This window comes from Culex pipiens, chromosome 3 (assembly GCF_016801865.2).
Source record: "Culex pipiens pallens isolate TS chromosome 3, TS_CPP_V2, whole genome shotgun sequence".
Taxonomy (NCBI): domain Eukaryota; kingdom Metazoa; phylum Arthropoda; class Insecta; order Diptera; family Culicidae; genus Culex; species Culex pipiens.
The window spans coordinates 73,419,866-73,440,905 of NC_068939.1; the positions used below are offsets into that span (position 1 = coordinate 73,419,866).

The following is a 21,040-nucleotide window of genomic DNA, read 5'->3' on the forward strand; positions in this document are numbered from 1 at the left end:
GTATTATTTCTATTTCTTTTGCTGCAGATATTTGATTGCAATTATCAATATCTGGGCCCTAAAATTGAGTTATCCAGAATCGTTTAACGGAAGAGGAACCTAATCCAGAACCAGACCATGGCTATTCATTCAAGAATGAAAAAGTACTGATTGTATTGAATATTAGCTCAACGGTATGTAGTTTATTTTATTACCGTGGTTATCCCATGCATGAGGAAAAAAAGACAAAATATGTTTTCTACTATTATGCTTCAAAATTCAAAATATACCGTCAATATGAAAAACTTTATGTTTTTAAGTTCTGTGAGTAATTAGGTACATAGTCTGAGTAAATATAATTATTAGACAATTTTTGCTGTTGATTTGTAAGACATTTTTATACAAGGAACTGACTTTCCTTTATTTTGCATATGGGACAGCACCAAAGTGATTTTTGTTTTGGAATTTTTAGAACAAACATAACTTTTTTATGAAATAGGCTTAAAGTAGAAGTTCATACAAGACAATTTTTAGGTTTATCTCAAAATTGACAAAAATACATATGGGACGGACTTGATTCGAGCGGCAGTGCACTACTTAGTTTTTTTGTCCCCTATTGGGACAAAATGCTGGTGTGCTGGTGTCCGCACGCTAGGAAGAAATCAAGGGTTGACTTTTATTTTCATTGAAAATTGCTTTCAAAGGGTGTTTTCTTTGCATAAATGAAATAAAAATCGACGGTTATTGGTAAAAACGCATATTTATAGAGTATATTTGTCGGCACTTTCATAACACATCTAGAATTAGGGTGTACATTTCAAATGTTCTAGAAATTAAAACTTATCATCTTAAGCCTATTTAATCTCGTAATTTTAAAAGAGAAATGCGAAATTATGAACTGAATGCGTGAAATCGAATTCCATCTTATCCTAAGAGACCTCTGCGGACTTATTCTCCCGTTTTCCGGCACCGTTTACTTCTTCAGTTCCATGTGAATATGTTTGGCCATCCGCGAGACCAGCTCGGTCAAGGTGTTCTCTTGCCGTTTGCCAATTCCAACAATATCCTCGTGGCAGGGTGACTCCTCCAGGTCATAACTCGGAATGCACAGGTTCGTGATCAAGCTGAACGCAAAGCAGGTCATTCCGCAGTGGACGGCGGTGGTGATTTCGTGCACCGTCGACATTCCGACCGCGTCGACGCCCCAAATTCGAAGCATTTTCAGCTCGGCCACCGTTTCAAAGTTGGGCCCACCCAGACAGATGTACACGCCCTCGTGCAGGTTGTTCTCGATGCCAATGTCCCGGCCGATTTCCTTGGCCTTCTTCAGCAGCTTGAAGTCGTACGCGTTGAACATGTTCGGGAAGCGCGGTCCAAAGCGGGAATCGTTCGGTCCTTGCAGGGGGTTATTGCCGGCGAAGCCCATGATGTTGATGTGGTCCTTCATGAGCATGATGTCCCCGACCTTGTAGTCCGGGTGCAGCCCACCGGCGGCGTTCGTGGCAATCAGGTGGCTGCATCCGACCAGCTTCATCACCCGAACCGGCATGGCGCACTGAAATATAATAAAATTTTGAGAATTAGACTTTTTTTTTTGGAGAATGTTATAATCTTCATATAAGCGAATTATTTTGAATGCTTATTTAGTTAAATTTGTTGCTACAGTCACCCACATATTCGGAACACCCACAAACTCGGAACACTTTTGTGATAGTTTGTCATTAGCATGCCAAATGAATCCTTTTTGACAACCCTACTATTTTCAGGACCTTTATTTGGGCATTGGCTTGCTAATGCAGTAGTAAAAGTAGCACATTTCAAACAAAAAAAAAATGCATTTCAAGACTATTTTATCCAGAGCAGCAAAACACTGCCGTCAAATTGCCTGTTCCATAATTGTGTGATGTTATTGTGCCTCCCACAATTGTGAAACACCTGAACTTAACTGACATTTTTACAAAAATGTTATCAGACCGTTCATAAACCATCACTAACCTTGAGTTTCATTGGTTCCAGTGAGTGAAGTCATTTTTTAGTAGAAAATATGTACTAAATTTTGTTAACATCCGTAAGAATTTTTTCTACCAAATTTGGGGATTTCAATGGTCAACATTTTTCTTTAAAAACATTATATAAAACATACCAATTGAAACAAAATCGTCGTATCAGTAAAAGTTTTTAACTTTTTTTATTAGAAGAAACTTTTTACGTCAAAAATAAATGTCATAAATAACATAATTTTCTAAAAATGTTATGGATTTTATTTCAATACTTCAATATAAAAACCTCGATTAAAACAGTATGGTTACGATATTTTTTTGTATTTAGTGCATCTGCTTATGTACAACGGTAAAGAACACGGTTAAAACCATTTCTGAACCCATTTTTCTTTTATTTAAATGCAAAAAAATGACAAGACAATTTTGTTTAATGAATGCTTGAAGCTTAGACTGCTGATATTATTGTTTACAGCGATAAAGCTTATTTTTCTGAATACAATGACCCTTTGTTCGACCACAAAAGAGTTTAAAATGGATTTTTTAATCAATTTTGAAAAGTTAACCTCGCGGTCCTTCTTGACAGAAAAGCTCCTACTTGACAGCACGTTCCAAGGGGACTATAGCTGATCCATCGAAAAAATGTTGTCTAGGCAAAAAAAAATTGCATTAAAATGAAAAAAGTGATCAGAAATGGTTTTTGGTTTTGAAATTGACATAGAGCTTTAATACCCAATTTTTATGTACAACGGTAAAAAAACACGATCAAAAACCATTTCTGATCACTTTTTTTTTCATTTAAATGCAAAAAAAATAATGACAAGACAATATTTTTTCAATAGATCAACTAAAGTCTGTCAAGTAGGAAATTTTCTATCAAGAAGGATTTTTCAAAATTGATTTGAACATCCATTTTAAACACTTTGTGGTCGTACAAAGGGTCGTTGTACTCAGAAAAATAAGCTTTATCGCTGTGTTCAATAATATCAGCAATTTAAGCTTCATTTTAGGACCAAATCGAGAAATATATTGTTCTAAATGTTTTCCAATTAGAATTCATATTTAACTCTTTGATGCTTTCATTTACTGGTTCGATTTTCAATGCTAGAAAAAGAAATCTTTGTGTAATTTTTCAATATTTTGATTGAAACTATTTAGAAAATTTCAAAATCAAGCCTAACATACATGTTTGAAATGAGGTTACATTTTGAATATTTTTTTGAAAAAACATTTAATTCGATGTGGACAATTTTTATGCGGGAAAATCTTCTTTCGAGTGTGGTAGACAAACGCAAATCAACTGTGTATAGTTTAAAAAAAATCATTTAAATTTGATATTTTCAAAAAATATATATTAACTTTTGCATATTTTTCTGTCTGAGTAATCTACCACTTAAACCTGATTATAGGTCTGTTGTAGGAAACTTTTGCATAATTTGGATATCTAATAAAATTCTCTCTGAAACACGATTCCAAGCCAACCCCTTCTCTAGGCGACAAATATCAATAGTACTAGTATACTTTGCCGATGTTTTATCCGATTATCCGAACTCCCACACAAATATTTGGATAATCGAGTCTAAACTGTATCCAGTAGTTTTTTATATGTTCCAGACTTTTAAATTTACAATTGGGTCCTAAAATGAAGCTTAGATTCCTGATATTATTGATTACAGCGATAGAGCTTATTTTTCTGAGTACTATGATCATTTGAACGACCGCAAAGGATTGAAAATGGATTTTAATTCAATTTTGAAAAATTTACTTCACGGCCCTTCTTGACAGAAAAGGTCCTACTTGACAGTTCGTTCCAAGGGGACCATAGTTGATCCATCGAAAAAATGTTGTCTTGTCATTTTTTTTGTGGTAAAATAAAAAAAGTGATCAGAAATGGTTTTCAATCTTGTTCTTTACAGTTGTACATAAAAATTTACATACGGTTTTAGTACCCAATTTATATGAAAATGGTAGCTTTACCAGAAAACGAGAAAAATAATCAAAACAATTAGGTTTTACAGCGTGACGTCACGAACGCACACGCACACACATTTTTGCTGAGACACACGTGTAAAAAATGTAAACAGTGCAGCCAAGCTGTCAAATTTCTAACCTAAAAACCGAGTCGGCGTAAAACCTAATTGAAACAGTGATGTGAGCCCATAACTTATCATTAGTGAGCTCCCAAGTGAAGTAAATCCATCACCCAAAACGTCCATGGGCTCAGATGAAAGAGTTCCAAAAAAACTCCAAGGTGAAGCAAACTGATATCTGGACGAAACACTTTCGAACGGCTCTCACCTTGGCCAGCGGGTATCCCTCGTAGTAGTGGAACCGGCCCTGCATGCACATCACCGGCACGCCCTTCAGGTACCCGAAGATCAGCCGGCCCACGTGGCCCTCGACGGTGGACACCGGAAAGTGCGGAATCGTCTGGTAGTCGATGTAGTCGGCGTCGGTCAGCTGGTTGGCCAGCGAGCCCAGACCGGTTCCGAGAATGATGCCGATTTTTGGCCGTAGCTGCGTTCGCGCCAGCAGGTGGTTCGCGATTTCTTGCAGCACGTCGTAGGTGTACCTGTGGACGAGAACGAGAATCCGGACAAGGCGACATCGATTAGTTCGTGAGCGGAATGCGGCTGTTTGTAGATCAATCACGTCTTATTAGGCGGGGAACTTTTAATCGGAAAATTATTGCCGAGCTCTGTTACCCACGCTCCAATTTCATTGATGGGGTGAAACTTGAGTAGAATTTATGCAGCTAAAATAAGATCAAATAACCAGAACACGTTTATGACGAATTTAAGAATGCTTGCTGAGACAGGATTAATCTTCATTATTCTCAAACAAATTTTAATTAAATGTAAACTAAAATCCCACGTGTTTGCATTCTGTTCCCTATTGCAGCCCAGACCAAGGTCCAAACTTGAAAAAAAAACACACACACTTTGTTCGAGGTTCCTTACTTGAGAAACGCTAATAAGAGTAGATTTTTCCAAGAAGTTAAAACTACTTGTCCTGTGAATAAGATTTAAAAGACATTGTACACAACATCAACAATACCGAAATAACAAGAAAAAAAAAGGTTAATCACTTCACCTATCCGATAAGGAATGCTGTCCATTAATCAACCTGCCCCTCAACAGGTTGAGGATCTTCAAGTGCCTCGCGCCTTCCTCGAATTCAACGCCGAGTGACGTAAACAGAGTGGCACTTGTCAAAAGGACAACACACAAAAAAGGTGGGAAGGTGGGACTCAACGAAGATAAGGTCGTCAACGGAATCCCAATCACAACCACCACTGCGGCGCGGCACAGGTCGCCCATAAACTGACCTTCGGGAGGTCTTGGTCGAGGACCATTAACGCGATAGTCCATGATTGAACAGATTTTTACTTTTTGCTTTTGTTTGCCTGCCGTCGGCATCCATTAACCTATCGTGGGAGATTGAGAGAGGGGAAAAAGGTGCCAATGGTGGGGTCATAAAAGGTGCTATCCTAACAAAGGCAATAAGGATGGAAAGTTACTGAAGAGTTCGATTTTTCCATTCAGTGTGTTGGATAAATAGTTGATCACGTTAGCAAATTTTAACTTTGACGTATTTTTTTTAACAAAATATCAAAGTCACTCTCGTACTCTTTCAAAAGTTCAAGTTCAAACATTTGACCGCTCAATGAGGCAAGAGTCCTCTTGTAGCAATGATGCCGCTATGATCTCATGAATGAATGAATAAATAATCTGCCACGCATTATTCAATTGCGCGTAAATTGAGAAGCGCATATGCCATCTTATCAATTTCGTCCTTCTTTTGCGAATTCGCATACACAAGTATTGTAGAGTAACAGTGCAAACGTGTATAAGGTAGAGTATTGTAATTCTGTTTTTTTAATGTTCTATAAACTCAAACCCCGATGGTTTGACACCAACTGTTGTCAAACGAACGGGGTCACTTTTTAGCGGGGGGATGGCAACCCTATTCCGACCAAAGTAAACTGACAACAGTCGACATTAGCACGGTTGTCAAATGAGAGCCCACAACAAAAGCACTAGCTGTCAAATGGTAGCCCATAACAAATCATTGTTTGGGTTTTTGATTTTCAAATTTTCCGCAATTTAAACGATAAATTCTTGAAAAAACACGTGAATTGTGTTGCTGATGGCAAATTCTATCATATTCTTGTAGATTCCATCCCAATATTGGCTGATAATTCATATCGAAAAAAGTGATTTTTCTGTTTACCTTTTTTTGCTTTTTTTCTTTTGGTCGACAAAACAGTGCGCCCGTACACTCATAATTGGCATTACACATTTTCCAGTTTGCTTTTACACATTTGCATGGGACTTTTGAGTTCAACCAGGATAACACACTTCGTGTAACCATAGTAATATGTATAATACTGATTGTCAGTGTTTGTTTTCTGAACTTCCAAGATGGCATCTTCTTCGCTACCCCCTGCTTTTTAGTTTGACACGGAGTTCACACAAACTACCAAACGTTTGTTTTAATAGTTTGCGTGAGCGTCGTGTAAAAAGTGACAGTTCTAAAAAGTTTGACTTTGACCAACCAACGGGGTACAAACTAAAAAAGTGTCAAACGAAAAAGTGACCAATCACCGGGGGTTGAGTGTATTCACATTAATAAGACTTTTTTAAATCAAATATATTGTGGATTTGATTGAAGCCGGATTTCTTGGCGTTTTCTCTCATCATCAAAAATAATAGTTTGAACATCTTAAAAAATACAATTCAGTTGAAAAACCCGAGCAAAACTTGATATCTTCAGCACCATCATAAATGTTTGACATTCGTCTGTTTGAACATCCGTTCAAATTCAATTCAACGAATCATGGTAAACTTTACACAGTAGGCCTGGTCGGTTTGATAGGTGTGATCTTTTGTGAATATTCAATGCATTTTTTTCTACAAAGGAACACTACAAATGTTAATAATGTCAATAAAAATGTTTCGTGCTGTCAAACCTAAGTGTCAGTGGCAATCTTAAAAGTTTTTTGACTGCGCTCGAATTTGGTTGTATGAAATCAGATTAAAAGAAGTTAGGTAATTGTATTTTATGCATTTCATCAAGTAAAAAAAATAATTTTTTCCATGACCCATGAAGAGTAGAAAAAAATCAAAATTAAACCAAAAGTTGAACTAAGTCAAAGTCACATCACCTTACCACAATAACAATCGGCCACACGACGGAAGTAATCAAAACTGGCAAATTTCGTTCGTCACAGGAAAAAAAAAACCAAAATGTTTTTTTTGTACCGCTATCACCTCCATTCAAGGGGTCATGTTTTGATTCACGGGGTTGTGCATGTGCGTCGCGAGATTTATGTAAGCCTTGCGCCGATCAGCTGACGTTGTAATCTTTCCAAAAATATGGTGGAAACAAGGGAAACATAAAAATGTAATCTTTAAAGGAACCCCTCCGAAGCCGTCCGAACCTATCAAACATTTTGTGATGTGGAAACAAGCTCAAATAATTAATTGAATTCAGCGATAAGTTGTGTGGTCTTTGACAACAACATTGATATTTGTTTCATACAGAGAAACCTCTTTTTACGCGGTGCGTTACGTTTTTCTAATTTGTCGATTTCTCTGGAATGACGCAACATTTTTTCAATCTTTTAAAAGCAATTTGTAGGTTTTGTTCAGATCTACAAAACGCTTTTTGAAGCTTGCAAAAATATTGTATGGTTTTAGAGAAATCGACGAAATAAAAAGCGTAACGCCACCGCGTAAAAAGAGGTTTCTCTGCATCACAATATTTTTTTAAATCTATTTTATTATAAAAAAAATACATAAACTTTTTATAACTTTGTAAAATGTATATTTCAAATTTGACAAAATTCCATAAAAACCTACCTTACTATTACTTTTTAAACTTAATCAGCTGATGTGGAACTGGGCTGGACAACGAACGAGCCCCTCCACAAGAGTTAAATTATCGGAAATTGAACCTTATCACACAAAGCGAAAAAAGGGGGGATTTAACTGATACAAGACCGAGACAGTCAGGTTATGCATTTGAGTTTAGCTTGAGCGCGTGTGTGCTGCTATGCAAGTTAGTCGCGCCAATAAATAAATTTTAAAGCGATAAAATGATAAATATTTGGTTTGTTACTCACCGACTAGTACCATAAACGATACTTATCGGGTTGATTCTTAAGTTCAAATCAAGATTGATTGGAAATTGCAAGCCTATTGCCTATTGAACAAAAAAAAATATCAGCTAATGTTAAATAAAATTAAATTATTTATTAATTATCATAAAATGGAAATTTTTTCATTGTACCAAATTTAATTTTTTTTTTCTGTACCTTAGAAACAAGTTAAAATTTAAATAAGTCAAACAACCGAACCCATTTCCGATCAGTATCAATTTGATAATAAAATCACTAACGCACAATAAAAAAATAATGATAATTATAGTTTTCCCAAAATCATATTTTTTTCTTTTAAAAGAAGCTTCTCAGTTGATCAATTCATTTACCATAAAATCACCAATTTTGAATTTTATTTATTTAACCTGAGCTCACGAACAATTTTTAAGCATTAGTTCTTCAAAAAAGCATTTTTTAAATGCTTTATTTTTTGTGTTATTTTTTAAACCATTTGCTTATTATTTTTGAAAATTGATAAATATTTTAAACAAAGCTTTTCTGCCCACCCTCCCCTTCCAAAAATTCAAATGTATTATTTATCGATGTAAAATACTTTTAATTAACCATAATTAACCCTGCGCACATCAACAAGAGCATTTTGCACCAATATTTTTGTTAATCTTATTTTAGTACCTTTAAACCTGCGGTTTGAAAAATATTTGCAACGGCTCTATAGTGGGCCTTCTCGAAAACTAATTTAGAAAACTGTCAAAATTACAAAACATAAGCAAAACCAACAAACTTATATTTTTTTTGCAAATGATATTGGTCTATCTTGAGTAGAAGCTACACACTAAGTTTTATTTACCGAATTCGGTAGTTGAAAAATCGGTAAACCATCTGTCAAAATGAACAAAATTTTACCGAATATAATAATAAACATTATTACCGATTTTCGGATTTTTTTTGACGAATTCGATAATTTTCAGTTTACCGAACTGTTCAGAAGTTGAAAATTCGTTTAATTTACCGAATTTGGTAAAAAAAAACTCACAATTACATGAAATTGCGCCAATTGAGGCCACGTAGATAAAACATGTTGAGACTAAATGAAAAGGCAAATCGCTGCAAACACAACTCATATTTCAAAGATGCAAACTCAACATTTTTCCACATTCCTCGCTACCCTCTGGTTCACCTACCAGGATGCCTCCTTCGCATTGTAGAAAACGCCCGCAATTTTCTCCTCGTTTTTCTCGTCAACGCCGTTGGCGATTCCATTCGTCAAAGGCTTCGCCGCCGTTCCATTTCCATTTTGGCAAACCTTGTCACTCATTTTTTTTGTCGAACTCTGCAACTTTCCAAAAAAAACCCGTTCACGACAACTTGACTATACTCAGTGTTGACCGAAATATTCAAACTCAGCAAAAAACAAATCACTCGCGATTTAATCCCACGCCCAAAAGTTTGCGCGCGCAAAATACAAAAGTTATTACGCAACACGCGACTTTGATTGGCAAATGCAGTTCAAGTGCAGCGCTATTAACCGTCACTTAATCTTGCCGTTGCTGTGCTTGGCCTTTAATCGCGCACTATCACAAGTTGCTCGGTAATGTTGATTCTTGGCGGTTAATTCACCATAGAAAGAACACGCTGTAAGTGCCACACCAAATCGAAAACCTTTCAATCACACACGAATTAATTGAATGATTCTTCCTTTTTTTGTGGAAGCTGAAGCTTTGAAACAAGTTTTTGAGGCTTATTTTTTTGTAACGAAATGTAGAGAGCAATCAGTTACAAGCGTCCACTCGGCTCAGATCGTTGATTAGTACTGATCTGTGTCCAGACCAGTTAAGGTGACTCGTTGACTTGCCCAGCTGGACACCTCGCTCAATCGTTCCCTCTCTCAGACTTGAATTCTGCCTCATTCTCTCTCAATTTGGTTTGATAACACACTCTCCTCACTCGTGATTGAGCCTCCCATTTAATCGTCAGTAGTCAGAGCGATTCTCGGGCTAAGCCACTTTGCGCAGCGTTCTTGTTCTTGTTCTTGAAGATTCTATCGATTTAAGTAGTTTCGAGCTAAGCGAACCCCTGAGGTTTAGGGAAAAATTTATGATTTGTCAGCGCACGAGTTAAACGAGGTCTCGAGAACTGGATCGTGATCGCGAGTGTTCAAAATTAGTATGCATGAAATTTTTGCGTTTGCTGAAGTGAATGCTTCCTGTACTGTAGGCTGGTGTGGCTTTGGTTTTTTTTTTCTTTTTTATTAGCTTAAAAGGTTCCTTACTGTAAAATTCTTAACATATTATTTGCCGCAGAGTGATCTGATTGAATTTCTTTCACAAAGTATCTTCACCCAAAACTGGGCAGCGCTAGTCCGGGAGAATAATGGCGAGAGAATTATTCTCTCGAGGTTCATTTGCAAAAAAGTTTATCCATCAAAACAAAAAAAAACAAAGGTGTCGACCACGGAAATCGAACCAGAGACCTTTGACTTACTAACCCAAAGACTTAACTGTCTCGGCCACCACAGCTTGGTGAATAAGGGGTGGTCAGATGTCGATGTTATGCATTTCGATGCTTTTTGTTCAGTGAAGTTTGATGTACACCTCGATGCCGTCGTGCTAACTTGTCGTATGTCGCTTTTGACGTTCCGAGATAAACGCTTGTTAATGATTGACCTTGAACAAACAAAAACGCGAACACGTAATGTAAACAATAACAAACACGTGTTGTTTGGCTGACCATTATGTGCAATGTCCCAAAGTTTGGTTGAAGTTGGTTGCGGGAGTCCCGAGTTATAATTACAAATGTTTACGGTAGTCTAACTTGTACGTGCGTCAAACGCATTCTCACCTGAAATCCCTTTGGCCAGTTGTCGCACCGTACATCGAAGGAGTGACAAGATTGAAACTACTTTCACATGAAAAGTGACAAAAATGCACGGATTTTTTCGGTTTTTATTGAATATCTCAGGATTGAAAATTTATCTCAACATGCACCTACGGCAAGTTAGCGCGACGGCGACGAAATAAGCTATTCGATTTTCTATTTGTTATTCCATATTTTAATTCTAGCGTGTGCATAAATTATTTCGCAGTTCAAATTTTTGCAAAAACTATTTATTTTAGTTGAACTTAGGGTTCTTGTTCGACATATCCGGTAACTCTATGTTTTTGAATTCGTAAACATTGGAATGTTTCCAAAATCGTCAACATTTTTTAAAAATCGAAAACATTGTTGTTCGAAATCGGAAAAAAATGTTGACTATGTTCAACACATTCCAATGGTTACGAACTCAAAAACATAGAGTTTCCGGATTGCTTACAGGATTTCTATCTGTGCCACAATAAGTCAACTTTACCACATTTCACGGTTCCAAAATTAAACAGAAACCTTTCCCATCCAAAACCTGCTACCTCAACGGCGCCACCGTTCCCTGCTGGTCCACCGGGGCAGACCTCGCGTGATATTTCGACTGACGTCACTCAATTATTGAACGATCATATAAATACCCAGAACTGAGATAAGCCCAACGACGACGCTACCAGGTCAGGTCAGACTTGGGACAGGGCCCTCAAAACGATTGCTGCATTTATAACGGTCGTTTATCTCTCCGTCATTTCTCCTCTCCGATGTGCGGCTTTCTGCTGAATCATCCGAGCACGTGCAGAGATTGGTCCAACGCGGGACAGGCCCCCAAATATTTGAATCTCCTTTCGAATAGCTACGTGGCTGATTATGATCGTTTCTGTTGTCAGGCCCACATCAGGTGATTTGGGCGAACCAGTTTGGACCAGGAACAGAAACTTGTTTTTGTTTTAACTTGATTGTGGGTCTTCAATGAAGGTTAAAGCACGAAAAATCACCATGTTTAATCAGCATTAGAATTATTTTTTAAAGATATGAAAGTTATCTTCAAAAAAATAACAATGAAAAAAGTGCGAAAATCGCACAGTCTTGTTTTGAAATGATAATTCCATGAGAACTCACAAATCAACGGTTGGCTAAACACATCGGATCTCACGCATGGTCGCAACTTCTTTTTGGTCCGACACAACCGGGGAACTGGACGGATGGTGGCAAATTGGCCGATTCGCGTGTCTGCTCCAAAAGCCCGCGCCGTAAATGATCACCTGTTTTCCTGGTTTTGTTTTAAAAGGAATGCAGTCAACTGAAGCCAAAGAGTAGTAATTTTCGGCCCAACATGTGCGAGTTTTGCGTTCTGGACGGCTGATGCTGCAGAAGCAACGCCGTGGAATGTCTGGCCAGAATTTAGAAAGGTTCTGATCTGATAGCAGTTTTTGCTTTGGAATGTAATTTGATACCAGAATGGAAGTTGTTCAATGTCATTCAGGTAATTTAACAGTTCGCAGACTGCATTTTTTCAAAGCAAGCTCTACAGCGGAAGTTTTATAGCTAACTGGAATGTTATAGCGACGCCATTATGGCGTTCTGTCAAATGCTCAAATCGGTCAAAGTTCAGCCTCCATCAGGGCAGGAATTGCGCACGATTCGCACGTAACAAGCATCTATGCGAAGTCTCCGTCAGCCTATCTCAGAGCGTACACGTGTAGTGTAAAATAACATAACAATCACGGAACCGTTGTACCTTGTCAGAAGGGAAGCGTTGACAGGCTACAAATGTCCATCTTCTGTACCGAAGCAATTGAGCTGATAACAGCAAGTAGAAAAAAAATGTCCCGCAAATTCTTCAACTTGTGCGCCACACAATTACTACAGCAGCGTGTCGTCTATGTGCATGTGTGTTAATTATTGTTTTCTTTTTCTTTTCAATCATAATAACAAATATGAAAAATAATATGTTGCAAAACTAGCACATGAGTGACGCACAAGCGCGCCGAGGAGCCTTCGGAGACGCAACATACAGGCGGGTCGTGGTTGTAAACAAGTTTAATACCCATGAAAATTATCACCATCCGTCGACAATTTGCGCGGTTCTCGGGGAATTCCGTCACTTATTTGTACTTCTTAAGTCTGAAAAATTGAACGTACAAACTTTGTAATAACAATCATTTTGCTTTTTTTAACATTCAATTTATGTCCACGCAAAGCCGAGATATTTGCATTTTAGTGAACAAAAAGTGCCGAATTTTCAAAACTCTTAGTATATAAGCGTTTTTAGCATAAAACATTGGCTCCTATGATTGAAAACGGGAAGGCATATATTTTGGATATTTTTATTTTTTTTTACTCAAAAACGATATTTGTTAACAACATTTCATGAAAAAACACTAGATTTACTCACAATGTGACGTATACGACAAATAATCATAAATCAAAATTAATTTTATTAAAGTTCATATCTTCAAGCTGTGAACGAGATTTTTCTTTTGTATGTACATTCGAATAAAACCAATTCATTTATAAAAAAAACTCATTTTTTCAAAAATAGTTACCCATTATAGCTTTATTTGTTCATATCGAGAAGATCACAGAGCAGTACTTATAAATATGTCGTTTACGTTACATTGTGAGAAAATCTCATGTTTTTTCATGAAATGTTATTAACAATTATCGTTTTTGAGCGAGCAAAATAAAAATATCCAAAATAGGGGAAATATACCCTTTCTAATCAAACACCTATCTTCGTCATATGGAGAGTTGGATGCTAGATTAAAGCTCCAAAAATACTATTTAGGCTATAAACATACCAGCAACAGTACCGCCTCAAGTAAGCACGCAAATTTATGCCACTTACTGGCAAAAAAGATCAAATTTAATGCGCTTTTGATCATAATTTCTATTTTGCGAGAGCATTTCTCATCATTTTGATGGCACACACATCCACATGCAAGATGAGCGGTTAACTGCTTAACGAAAGTCGCCATCAATATCTTTTCACTAGCGCTTACGATTTCAAAGCGCTTAAGATATAAAATTGCTTCCAACTACCGGCAACATGTTCTTTTGCACATTAGTTTGTCACTCACTTGAAAAATAATCCCGAAAAATGTAAATAAATAGCAAGCACCATCAAAAAACAAACGCGCTAAGTCTTCTGACTTTGAATTTTGAATACCCATTCCAATCGAAGGCCGAAAAAAACCGAGCGAGAAGCGAAGGCAAATAAAGAACAAAGGGTGGCCACCAACACCACCAACATGCCTGTTGGAGTGAGCAAGTTCTGCTAGGAAACTTCAGCTATGAATGCTACTTTTCGTGAGTGTTCGCTTAAAATTTCATCAACTTTGGCAGCACTAAGCAGACCCAAAAGAGAGCTGGAAGAAAAAAAGAACTAAGCTGTAAATAGAAAAATGGGCGCAGCCCAATGCACTCGACTGATTAGAATGCATTTTTGAAATATTTTTTTTTAATACTTATAAAAGGAATAGCATTACTTTTAATAAAAGTGAAAATAAACAGAAATGTTCGCAAAATGTTGCTCTACTCGTTGGTGTACTAGGTTTTAGTGAATTTCAATGAACAATCCAGATTATCCAGCATCATTCAAACACGACCGCTTATTAGGCTTTTGATTTTTGAATTTTTTTAGATAAAAAATACAATTTTTTCTCCCTAATACGCCCTGCTATGCCCAAACACAAGCTTTTATGGACTTTGTCTGTACAGGAATTTGTTCAGGCACAGACAACAGACGTTTTGGCTCGATCACCACCTTGTGTAAAAACATGCAACGGTTTTATCGAGAAAGGCAAGCCGTTTGTGGCGCTGTCGTCGCCGAGGAAATTTGACAACTCTCCCGCGCTGCTCTCAAGTGTATAAATAACAACATTGAAAAGCACGTGTTTGGGCTAGAGACCCTAAATAGGGAGACTGGTCTATGCTTTTTTTTCATAAAATTATTTTTATTAGGTCCTTTTCGGTACTGGGACCTGGTTAGGACCGAGTCGGCTTTCGTAATTACATTTGACTTAATAATTACAGAGGATCTTGTGTGGTCTAAGCTTGCTGAATCGATCTGGCAACGTATGTTTTGAGCTTGGCAACACTGATAAGTTTTGCTGGGCGCAGTGTTGCAAATGAGTGATAAAAAAGCTATCAATAGATTATCTCTGCACCAAAAATATCCGAGAGTATAGGGCCGTCACTATAGCTTGTGAGATCTCTTCTTGTATCTCGTGATTCCCAGCGATGTCATTCTCTCTCTATCACTCTTCCCCTTTTCCTCGACTATGCGCTCTCACCGCTGAGTCTCTCAATCTCTCCAAAAACTGCAATGAGAGAACGCGAGATGGCAATTAGGATCCGACCACGCATGACGTCCCGTCAAACCGCGTTTGCGAAATTGGGTTTGTGGCGGCTTTTGTGGTTAAACGCTTTTGCGGTAGGATGATCGTGGAAGCGGGAATGAGAGAGAAAAGGAAAATGTCAATCGCGAGTTGGTGGACACGAAAACGTGTTCGGCTATGTTCGGCGCTGAGAGTTTCAATGAAGAGAGAAGAGCAGTTGTATTTGAGGCATGAATATTCAGGCGGGATAATTGTAGTTGCTGAGAGCTGATATTTTGATATTTTAACAACCCTGGCTGGGCGTAAAGGCAAATGCTCGTTTGGATACGTCAAACTCGTGTCTGTTTGGGTACGTCAAATTCACTTCGACCAGTCTCCCTATTTAGGATCTCTAGTTTGGGCATATTCTCATTCTCATCAAAAGTTGCTTGGGGAGCGTTCTTTTATTACGTAACGCAGATGGGGGGGAGGGGGGGTCGATGGCCGTGTTACGCTCCATACAAATTTTTTTAAATTTGTATGGAAATTTTGTTACGAGGGGGGGAGGGGGTCCAAAAATCAGATTTTTTGCGTTACGTAATAAAAGAACGCTCCCTTGCCTCTTTTCGTCGAGAAAAATGATTTATAGATCAAAAATAGTTTTTAATTTGAATGACTTTAGTATGATTGTTACGCACATTTCTGAAAAATACTCGAAAATGCACTTTTTTCATTCAAGCTCCACGCGCGAGTTGTAAACCATTTTTGGGAATTTTTTGTTGTATGAAAACATTGTTCCTGACATCCTAATCTATCATTCTAGGGGTGAGCACCAAAGATTTGACAACTTTTCATTTTTATGGGACGCCCTAATTTACACACAAGATCCTCTGTAATCACTCTTAGCTTTAAGATCAATGTAATTGCAAAAGCCGACTCGGTCCTAACCAGATCCCAGTACCGAAAAGGACCTATTAAAAATAATTTTATGAAATAAAAGATGGCAAAATAAAGACATTCCATACTGATTCAAAAGTCGTCAGTCGTCCTCGTCGTCATTGCTTTTTGAGGCATGAGAATTGTAATATAAAGTTGTGTATTGTGTAAATGTATTGCTATTTTTTGTTGATTTTAATACATTTTAAACTACAACCGGTTGTAAAATGTTCGCTGATTTTGAAATGAGGAAAACTTAAAAAAATACATGACATTTAAAAGAATTCAATTTTCAAATTTTGTCATGGAAGCGAAATTTATATCATCGAGTTAAAATGCATCACAATTCACAATGATGCAAGTTGTCACAATCAAAAAATCAAATTATTCGCTCTACAGCATTGCCTTCCAACTCGAAACTAGGTGTCCGAAGGCTAAGCTTCCATCCACCCCGAGATTCGGACTGACGACCTTTGGATTGTTAGCAAAAAATGCCTACCAGCGACTCCGCCGAGACAGGACCCAGGGAGACGACTCCTGCACCTGGACTGAGCTAACGACCTAACCTCGGGACTAACATAGACGGATGGCGTGATCAGACAAATCTCGTCGCGATAAATGCCACCGGGACCTTTTGGGATTGAACCCAGGCCGACTGAGAGAGAGGCAACCACGCTTACCCGTACACCACGGGTCCCGGCAAGTTGAGAAAAAATAGGGACGTGGTGTTACATCGTGCTGCCATCTGGTTTTTTTTAAGTGCAAAAGTGGAAAAGTGCTGAGTCATGTTCTAAAAATAGACGGCGTCCAATCTCGCCTAGCAAAATGAAGCCGACTACTTTGGTTTCGATGGAAAAAAGTGGAAAACGTGGTCTAAAAATAGCGACGCCATCCCCCTAGGTAAATTTCAACAAGAAAGCCTTACACACTCAACCCCCGGTGGTTGGTCACATTTTCGTTTGACACTTTTTTAGTTTGTACCCCGTTGGTTGGTGGTTCGCCACGAACATTTGAAATGGTTCGACCAAGGTTTGAGAAAAAAATCAATAAATTTATTTTTGCAGAAAGTCAAGGCTAATTTCCAGCAAATTCAAACATTAAAAGAAAGTCAATTTTCCAAAGAGTTTTGCCCCAGCGGCTGACCCTCAAGAGAGATGATGATTGTCGCTTCGTTTGTGGTCATTTCCTCGCAGAAAGATTACCGGTTTAGGGCTGGCTGGAGCAGCGTGATTGTTTTAATTAGCAACCTGTTAACAGCTGGACGGCTACTATTTGTAACATGGCATATTTTTTTGGAGATGAGTGCTAGCAACGGCGAGTCTGAACTATTTTCAGTTGGACTTTGTTTATTGGAATAGAGTGACAGGCCAGACCCTAAAAAAACTGGGTCATTCAACAGCATGAAACGTGATCAAACTCTGGTCATCATTGCATCACTCCTCGAGATTTAATCTTATTTGATATTTCCATACCTTGCATCTACAAACAGAAAACTTTCAAGATCTGTTGTATACTTGAAATAATTTTTTGAACAGCAATTAACCCTTCATCGAAATCTAAGATGTTGTTATTTGTGTTGTCTAGAAAACACCCTATCAGATCACCGTTTGATTAAGCTTGGATTAAACACCCCACAATCGAGTATTACCAACAACGAAGCGTCATCAAAAGTTGTGAAAGATGTTGATAAGACCACAAGCGGAGAGAGGATGGTGTTTTTGTTTTTAAATCCACATGATACAGGTTGGGGGGTTAATGTTGTTTGTCGAAGCTCCGGCAATGTCGAGCGCTATATTTATTGCATTTCTTGAGGTTTAGTTTTATTATGCTGTTTTTATTAAAGTGAAGATGCAGAAATAACCTCCCTTGAATCTGTTCTAGAAAGCTCTCGAAAAAAATGGAGAAATTTCTAAAGCAGAGCTAACTTTACACTGTGTATTTTTCCGAGAACATTGGGGCAAAACATATTTGGCTCTGTCCCAAAATTTTGCGAAGTAAATTGAAATATTTCGTTAGAAGATCTAGATATTTCAAAGATTTAGTTTAGAACTTAACTTTTTTTAAGACTTTTTTTTTTCTATTTCATAGGATATTTCTTCATAGGTTGAAAAACGATACATATTCATCAAGTTTCTTTTGAATATGTCTTGAGAGACTTCAAATGACCTATTTGACCTCCAATACACAGCACATAACTTTTGTTAAAAAAGACAATTTTTGTAAACAAAAAACTTCTCTATAGCTCAAAAGTTTCGGGGTTTTGTCCCCTATAACATATAAAAAAAATCTCCAAATCCAAAAAATACTTTTTTTGGGAAATTGAGTTTTTTTGTTAAAAAAAAATATTAATAAAAAAATGGCTATTTTTTCTCAATAGTCCTCAACAATACCTACAACTTTGCCGAAGACACCAAATTGATCAGAAAATTCACTCAAAAGTTGCAGCTGTTTAAATATTTACGTACTGTTTTTGTATGGACAGCTGCCAAAATTTTATGGGGACTTGTGTGGGTGAACCAATGACACAAAATAGCTACTTTGGTCATAGGGAAGGCCCCCACAAAGTTTGAGCCAAATCAAAAAATACAAATAAAATCACTAGCGTGCACAGGATGGGGCAACATGGGGCATTTGCACCACCATCCTCAGAAATATAATTGCTATAATGCTATAATTGCTCACTGGGTGTCCATAAACTACGAAATTCTCAAAACGCTCATATTGTTGCCCCATCTTCCTCGAGGACCTGGGCAAGCTAGTGAATAAAATCCATTTCCGGTTTTGGTAGAGAGTTGCCCATTTATGAGCTTTACATATTGGTCAAGTAGGTTTTCCATACTGATGAGCTACATATTTCAGGGGGTAATTTTACATAGAAATTCATCCAATAATGCAAAATTTATTTTTCACTCAGGCCTTTTACACGCAGCTGGATTCCAACTTTTTTTTTGCTGTGTAACTTTCTTTGAAATTACCCCAGAACCAAAGCTAAGAGCGCAAGACCGAATGAAAATCTTTTCTTTGTACAATTTGGCATGAAAATACCGCAACATATCGCTCGAATACAATTTTCATATAGGGGAAAGTGGGGAGACTTGATCCCCTTTTTTGTATCGCACATAACGCTGTCAATTTCTCTCAAAACTATGATCTTTTTGCATGAATTGAAAGCTTGAACATTCAACTATGTTTGGCTGATAAGGGTATTTCATCAGATAAACTCTTCGAATCATGCCAAGCGTTTTAAAAAAATATTTTAAACCGGCATTTTCAAAATGTTGGGGGTAATTTGACATTTTAAAAAAATCTTAAGCAAAATATTTTTTATTCATCCAAACTTTTAATTTTCTATAAGTTACAGCAATTTCACATTAAAACTGTACGTTTATGTTCACAATATAACAAGTTTAGCATGCAAAATATTTAAAAACTTAAAATTTCTCTTTTAGACCAAAATTGAGCATGTTTACAAAAGCTGGTAATTTTTGTTAACAAAACTTTTGAAAATGGTGCACACTGCAGTAAGTTATGTACAACTATACTAAAGGAAACTATGTACGAAAACCCAGCTCAATTATTTAATATTGATGCTGATTCCAGTGATTGTAAAAATGCAGGGATCAAGTCTCCCTAAACGTACTTTTTTAAACAATTGATAGTAAAAATAGTATGACGATAAATTTAACGTCAAATGCGTAAGGGTTTTGGAGTTGATATGTTTATCAAACAATTCATGTATAAAAAATATTTTTTGAGTAATTTTTGAGTGTTTTTTATACTTATCAAAACAAAGAAAAGAGATCTCTTGGAAGTTTTTTGCAGCACTTTTTAGAAAAATGTGTGTAGCTCAATCTAAACATTTTTTATTTTTTTTTTCTTTGTTTTCTACAATGAGTTTTAGTTAATTTCGCACAACTTTCTAGAACAAAGCTAATTGTTTTACCCACATGCTGACATACAGGCTTGGGATCAAGTGTCCCCGAGGATCAAGTCTCCCCACTCTCCCCAGGTCTACAACCAAATTGCGAAATTTATACTTCAATCAACTTTTCTGACCTTAAATATGACTTTTAGAATACTCTAAAGGAATTTACAAATTTGGGGTCATTGTAGTTAAATTCGGGATCATAAATAAACAAAAGTTTTTTTTCTCATGATTCAATTATCCGATGATTTTACATAAAACTTTGGCAAATCTGAAATTTCTGATATTTTCAAACTTTTTTTTAATAATAGTTTTATTTTTGAATATTGGTTAGATATAATTTTCGGATTTTCAAATCATATAAAAAAAACTCACATTCGTCCAAAGTTCAGCTTGCAGTCGTTGAAAGAAGTCATTTTTAAACCTTAGTTTTGTTCTTGGTCAGACACTTTTTTATACACTTTTTCACTCTTCTTCAAACTATTTTTATATCACTGTAAATCTGCAGCTCCTTGCTAATTTTCTTTCTTGCTTTCACTTCGCGGGAGATCCTTTTCCACTGGCAGTTGACTATTGATTGGTTCGTGTGTCAAGATCGCCGGTTATATTTATAATTGATAGTTTTTTTCCCTTCTCATTTTGCTGCACTACCACTCTTAGCAGCACTATCACCGTACACAGGGAGTGTCTTCTTAGTATAATTATTTTTGTTTTCCCGTAGTTTCAGAGGGGATTGGCGTGATCAGATTATACTAAAAAAAAGAGTAAACACATGCTGGATTGGAACGAGCCACGAGGTTTTGTAAGACGGTTCATTTTGAATAGTGACGTGATAGCACTACAAGCCGACGTCAGAGTTACTTGGTCCAAGTCCTTTTAAAATCCCTAGGGAACAAACAGGCTT

At 37.1% G+C, this 21,040-nt stretch overlaps 1 protein-coding gene across 2 annotated transcripts; it reads right to left on the reverse strand.

The window, feature by feature from the left end:
• Positions 1-720: 720 nt before the first annotated feature.
• LOC120416539 (purine nucleoside phosphorylase) lies at positions 721-20,715 on the reverse strand. Of its 2 annotated transcripts, none has more exons than XM_039578261.2 (3): positions 20,512-20,715; positions 4,275-4,548; positions 721-1,534 (listed from the first exon to the last, which is right to left on the reverse strand). In XM_039578261.2, the coding sequence occupies exons 1-3, from the start codon at positions 20,550-20,552 to the stop codon at positions 953-955; spliced, it is 897 nt and encodes a 298-aa protein (XP_039434195.1). In that variant the 5' UTR covers positions 20,553-20,715; the 3' UTR covers positions 721-952. The 2 variants fall into 2 exon arrangements, with proteins under 2 accessions (XP_039434195.1, XP_039434194.1); XM_039578260.2 differs by lacking the exon at positions 20,512-20,715 and adding an exon at positions 9,282-9,918.
• Between the last annotated feature and the right edge of the window lie 325 nt (positions 20,716-21,040).

Bases quoted from the DNA above. Each gene is read 5' to 3' on its own strand.
- LOC120416539 (XM_039578260.2), bottom strand. From the start codon at position 9,415: ATGAGTGACAAGGTTTGCCAAAATGGAAATGGAACGGCGGCGAAGCCT. The intron at 4,549-9,281 runs GTAGGTGAACCA...TCTCGTCCACAG, and splicing joins AATGCGAAGGAGGCATCCTG to GTACACCTACGACGTGCTGC. The intron at 1,535-4,274 runs GTGAGAGCCGTT...ATTATATTTCAG, and splicing joins AGGGATACCCGCTGGCCAAG to TGCGCCATGCCGGTTCGGGT.